Genomic DNA, 6,500 nt, shown 5'->3' on the forward strand with positions numbered 1-6,500 from the left:
CCAAGTATCCCAGATGAAAACCTACCAAAACAAAAAAGGATAAAATAGAAGCAAGGTTTCACTGGAAACCTTATAATATTACCATGAAATACTTAAAATTCAAAATGAAAGTCTCCAAATACCAAACTGCCACCCAGAAAAATAAACACAGTACTTCAGAAACTGATTCTGTTTTTGGTTTTGAGAAGCAATCACAAATACAGGTTAACATCCTGGGAGAGGGAAATAGTATTTTTATGGATGGAGAAAAAGTGTGACTTACCAACAATAAATCTGAGATAATCGTAATTCCTTCTTCATGTAGATAGCCTTCCTCCTTCGAGTTTCCTTGCTCAGAGACTTCCCAGATTCTAGATATGAGACTGATGAGTTCAAGCCTCACTCCTTTGTCAACGACAAATGGCCCTGAGGACTGGCCCTGAGCAAGGAGTGCCCGGGTATATTTGAAGATGAGAACTGCACTCATAAAGCTTAGCTGCACGAACCGAAAAGATGTCAATAAAATGCTTCACAGAGTATGATGCATATATTCTTGCCTCTTTGATTATTATAAGGAATTAAAATGATTGAACCACGGGCCAAGAGAACTGGATTTAAGTCCAGGTTTGTCTTTAGGTGATTATTGGCCAACTTTCTGAGAAACAGGTTGCTTTCTGATATTCAGCCTCTTGACCAAAGGAAAATAAATGGCCTCTATGTTTTATGAGGTTACTTGGTTTAAACCCCAACAACCACTTGGCAAATCCCTTCACAAATTAGCCCCCACCTCCTCCCACAGTCTTCTCCCTCCCCATTACCTATGTGCATTCTTTTTTTTTTTTTTTTTTATGGCTAAGAAATGTTTTTAATAGTTAAGTAAATGACCCATATAAAAAAAACCATAAAGTCATTTTTAAAGACAGAAAACAAGATCTAAGCAAGTGGAGAGACATGCCAGTACTCCAGAAAGGACAGTGGTAATGTTAATCCTTAGAAAAATTAATATATAACTATGATGCAATTCCTATTAGAATCACATTGAATGTCTTGGTCCCTCTGGGTTGCTGTAACAAAATACTACAGATTGGATAGACACATGCACATGTATGTTTATTGCGGCACTATTCACAATAGCAAAGACTTGGAATCAACCCAAATGTCCATCAGTGACAGACTGGATTAAGAAAATGTGGCACATATACACCATGGAATACTATGCAGCCATAAAAAAGGATGAGTTTGTGTCCTTTGTAGGGACATGGATGCAGCTGGAAACCATCATTCTTAGCAAACTATCACAAGAAGAGAAAACCAAACACCGCATGTTCTCACTCATAGGTGGGAACTGAACAATGAGCTCACTTGGACTCGGGAAGGGGAACATCACACACTGGGGCCTATCATGGGGAGGGGGGTGGGGGGAGGGATTACCTATGTGCATTCTTATCTCAAGCCACCTGAATCTCTTATTGTTTCCAAAGAATTGAGGCTTTTTCTTGATGTCCTAGAGATTCCCCTACCTGCAGCACCTTTACCCTCGTTTGGATTGGCAAAATCCATCCTACTTTTCTCTCTCTCTTTTCCTTCTCCTCTCTCTCTCTCTCTCCCTCCTTTTCTCTCTCTCTCTCTCTGTCTCTCTCTGTTTAGAGATGGGGTCTCACTCTGTCCCCCAGGCTGGAGTGCAGTGGCACAAGCATCACTCCCTGCAGACTTGAACTCCTGGGTTCACATGATCCTCCCACCTCAGCCTCCCAAGCGCTGGGACTACAGACACGCCTGGACTTCTCTTGATTTTTCTGAACTGTTAATGTAGTCCCCTTTCAAATCTACACAAAAGTAGAGAGAATAGTATAGTAGCATAATATGCCTATCACCCAACTTTAACAATTATTCGCTTGAATATTCTTTCTTCTATTCTCTACTCAACTTTTAAAAAATATTTAAAAGCAAAAAGCAAATCTCAGATATTATTTTTATCCATGAACAATTTAGTGTGTAGTACTGATAGATGAGGACTCTTTCTAAAAACATGCCCACTATGCCATTATCACATCTAACAAAACTATGATTCTTTACTATGTTTTTTTTTTTTTTTTTAATCTGATACAGAGTCTCTCTCTGTCACCCAGGCTTGAGTGCAATGGTGCGATCTCTGCTCACTGCAACCTCTGCCTCCAAGGTTCAAGCGATTCTCCTGCCTCAACCTCCCGAGTAGCTAGGATTACAGGCATGCGCCACCATTCCCAGCTAATTTTCATATTTTTAGTAGACACGGGGTTTCACCATGCTGGCTAGGCTAGTCTGGAACTCCTGACCTTGTGATCTGCCTGGCTCAGCCTCCCAAAGTGCTGGGATTACAGACGTGAGCCACTGCAGCAGGCCCTACTACATATCTTTTAAAACCAACCTCAAACGTCCACGAGACAAAGTCAGCTGCACCACTGCTTGTGTTTGTGCAGAATTTTGTCATTCTCCTAATCATAGGACTAAGCATATTTATTGAAGTATATCTGTTTGCAACTTCATTCATCGATGCTTAAAAGACACAGACTAATCTTTTTCTTCTTTGTACCCTAGAAGCTCCTAGCAATTGCTAGATAATGTGTGTCCATGAAATGAATTGAGATTCTGTTTTCTATTGGCCATGCTTATTTAACCACAATGATATCTAATGGCTTAGATATATGTTTTAAAATCTAGTTCTTTCACCAACAATAAGGTTACACTAGTTTGGAAATGCATTTAAACCACTATTAAAGGCCCTTTACATGAGGTAGTTACCATGGATATTAGGACTTAAAATGAAAGAATAGCTTTTAAATTACACAAATGCTTTAAAGAATATATTATACCCACTTTCACAATGCCCACTTTTTTGACCAAAAATATCAGAAATGGTCATTTTAAGAGGACAATCATGTTCGGTTTTATTTCCCACTCTGAACTAAGAACTGTGGCAGACCCTGGGGTTCAGAGATGCACGAGAGAGGGACAGTGCTGGGAATGATTTGATATCTACAAGATTTGTGCTCTGGAGCCTCATGTAGGGTCATCGCTGGGAGGTAATTCCATTTTCCAGGTCCCTCAAGTCCAAGTGAGGCCATGTGTGCTCACCAGGGGAAGGTGAATGCAGCGAGGTGTGCAGCTGCAGGGCCACATGGCTGACAGTCAGCATACCTTCTCCATGCGCCATTCCCCTGACTTAGGAAACCACAGAGTGGAGGTGTTGGGGGCACAAGATGGACGGGGCCAGAGTCCCTGAGTCACCACGAGGGAGACCACCCACTGAACACCTGCTATAGAATGTGTGCAAATGAAGAAAAAACATCGGTTGTATTCAGCTTCTGGGATTTCAGGGTTATCTGTTATAGCAGCTAACGTTATTTCAACTAAAATCTTAACTGTATTAAGTTTGTGTCGTAAGAGGCTAAGTAGTCTAAAGTTGGAAGACAGATGTACAAAAAGAAATTACGAATCAAAGGTGTTGAAGTGCTAAAACAAAGTCACGTACAAATTTGTCTCAAACAAAATGAACTCTGCCTTCAGATCTTTGTGAAGATTTCATGGAGAAAGTAATATTTGAATCTACCCTTGAAGAGAAAGTAATATTTTTTCCAGGGGAAGAAGTAACCTGCTCCAGTTACAGGAAAACATACCATTTCAAGGACATAAGGGGCATCCTAAATGCTGCCTATGTTGGGTTGCGTGCACAATGAGGTGCAGAGAGTCAGGTAAAAATGGAGGAAGTCCTCGTATGATACAAAGCACAATCAGGCTGGGTGTGGTGGCTCACGCCTGTAATCCCAGCACTTTGGGAGGCCAAGTTGGGTGGACCACCTGAGGTCAGGAGTTCGAGACCAGCCTGACCAACAAGGTGAAACACTGTCTCTACTAAAAATACAAAAATTGGCCAGGTATGGTGGCTTGCACCTGTAATCCCAGCTACTTGGGAGGCTGAGACAGGAGAATCGCTTGAACCTGGGAGGCGGAGGTTGCAGTGAGCCAAGATTGCACCACTGCGCTCCAGCCTGGGTGACAGAGCAAGACTCTGTCTGAAAAATAAAAAAAGAACAATTGGATTTTGTCCTCAAACTACTAGAAAGTAGTATTCTGAACAAACAGATGACATGACCCAGTGTGTTGTTTATAAAGACAGCTAATCAGAACAGAGAAGAATGATGATGCTGTCCCGCCTAGACTGGAGATTGTTGGAGTTGAGCGGCCCTCAGTGAGGAGGGAGGAGGGATGGAAGGAGGACAGGGCCATCCAGCCACCTTTCCTGTATCCATTCCCCATCTCTCCTGAGCTTCTGCCATGTGTCACGTATATGGTATTTCTGCGCCAAAGAGGAAGGTCCCTCGTATCAGGGAGTTGACATTCTAGTAGGGGAAGAGCAGCAATAAATAAATAAATGAGATAGTTGCTGTTGTGAAAATATTGAAGGAGACAGCCTGTAACAGGAGGGATGACTTCAGATGGTGGGTCTAGGACAATGTCTCTAAGAAAGTAGCATTTGTGTTGAGAGTCAACGAAAGCTCAGCTCTTTGAGAAGCCAAGGGGAGGGCACTGCAGGAAAAGGACTAAGGCAGTACTCCTGGAGGATGGCTAGAAAGGGGGAGAAAAGCCAGGAGAGGAGGACAGAAGGCAAGAAGGAGCTAGACACTGCAGGTGCATAAGATGTTTGGTTTTTATTCCGCACACAACGAGTAGCCATGTGGAGTGCTGAGCGGGAGAATGACACTCACTGACTCAGGCTTTTACAATGACTCGACTGCTGTGTGTAGCATGTATTCTAAGGTGACCTGAGAGGAGGCAGGGAGGACAGGACAGTGAGAGAACATGCCAGCCTGGATGAGAAATGACATATGCTTGGATTCAGGTGGGGGGCAGTAGAGGCAGGAGAGATAGAAAGATTCTAGCTATGTTTTGATGAAGAACAGACAAGACTTCGTTATAAGCGAATGGAGAGGGGAAGAAAGACTCTGGTGACACCTGGGCTTTAACATGGGATTCTACATGGACGGTGCTGCCCTGTCCTGGGCTGAGGAAAATAGGAGGAACACGGAGTTGGAAGGGGTCGGGGGAGGAGCCCACTCTGCCATGCTGGGTCTGTGCAGTTTCGGCCCATGTGGAAATGAGAGCGTATAGTTACACGTGTGTGTCTGGGGTGCTTGAGTCAGGTTTGGGTTGGAGGTGTAGGAGGTAGAGTCCCTATCAGATGGATGTAAAGTGGACGGAGTGGATGAGATCACATAGGGAGGAGGTGTGGACAGAGAATCTAGGTGGCCCAAGACAAAGCCCTGAGGCACTGACCACGTAACTGTAGATGGGAGGAGCCAACAGGAGTCAGCCAAGAAGGCCAACTAAGAAACCATGTCATGAAGCCAAGAGAAGAGTGTGTCCTCCAAAGCAGGGTGAGCCCCACAGAAAGTCCCTGGGAGGGAGAGAATGGGGAGCAGAGGGTATCCCATGGATTTGGCCAGATGGAGATCTGCTATGACTTTGGCAGGAGCAGCGGCAGTGTGTAGATGGAGATGGAAGGCAGAGTTCGATGATCTAAAATGAATGAGAAGCCACGTGTGGTGCTGCGCACCTGTGGTCCCAGGTCCTTGGAAGGTCAAGGCAGGAGGATGGCTTGAGTCCAGGAGTTTGAGGCAGCCTGAGCAACCCAGTGAGACCTCATCTCTTAAAAAGACACACACATAAGAGGCAACAAGTATAGCCCACAGCAGGCTCAGAACTCACTTTTTAAATGCTCTGCTGTGAAGAGGAACATGAAAGTTAGGTGGAAGCTGGAAGCAGGTTTGATTTCACTGGAGGGATTTTTTTTAAAAAAATAAATGAGATTCTAAGCATGTGCAGGACCATTCAGCAGAGAGAAGTGGAAGCAGCAGCAAAGAGTGGAAAATGAAAAGAGATGAGCTCCGGAGAAGGCAAGGTGGGCAGGAGTAGGACTGTGCCACCTGCAGCCACGCAGGTTGGACATTGTCTAACGCTGGGGCACCCTTCATTCAGACTGAGATGAGGGACAATGAGGGGAGCCTGGAGGAGAGCTCCACACAAATAAAGGGAGAGGCCCATGCAGGGACTGGAGATTCCTTCTGTGGTGACAGAGCATGGCCACAGTTAGATTCACAGACTGGAAGTAGATGAGAGAATGATGCGTGTTCTTCTCATCTCTCAAGCAGCAATGAAGGCATCAGCCGACGGGGAGGAAAGTGTGCCAGAGACTCAAGAAGAAAAGAAGATGTGACGAAGGGAAAACCCAATGTCATGTGTTACCAATAAAGAACAAGCCCCTCGCCAAAAGTATTCATAGCATGGACAGAATGTGTTCTCATCCATTTCTACTTTGGGATTCCAAATTTCTTTCTTTCTTTTCCTTCCTTCCTTCCTTCCTTCCTTCCTTCCTTCCTTCCTTCCTTCCTTCCTTCCTTCCTTCCTTCCCTCCTTCTTTCTTTCTTTCTTTCTTTTTCTTTCTTTCTTTCTTTCTTTCTCTCTCTCTTTCCTTCTTTCTTTCT

General features: G+C 44.2%; 1 protein-coding gene across 1 annotated transcript in view; it reads right to left on the reverse strand.

Annotated features, from left to right (window-relative positions):
• The window catches only part of PKD1L1 (polycystin 1 like 1, transient receptor potential channel interacting), a 180,940-nt gene that overhangs the window by 85,422 nt on the left and 89,018 nt on the right, over positions 1-6,500 (reverse strand). Inside the window, 1 exon segment of the mRNA XM_023226405.2 lies at positions 263-475. Within this exon segment, the coding sequence (XP_023082173.2) occupies positions 263-475 (213 nt within the window).

Source organism: Piliocolobus tephrosceles, chromosome 8 (genome assembly GCF_002776525.5).
Source record: "Piliocolobus tephrosceles isolate RC106 chromosome 8, ASM277652v3, whole genome shotgun sequence".
Lineage (NCBI taxonomy): Eukaryota > Metazoa > Chordata > Mammalia > Primates > Cercopithecidae > Piliocolobus > Piliocolobus tephrosceles.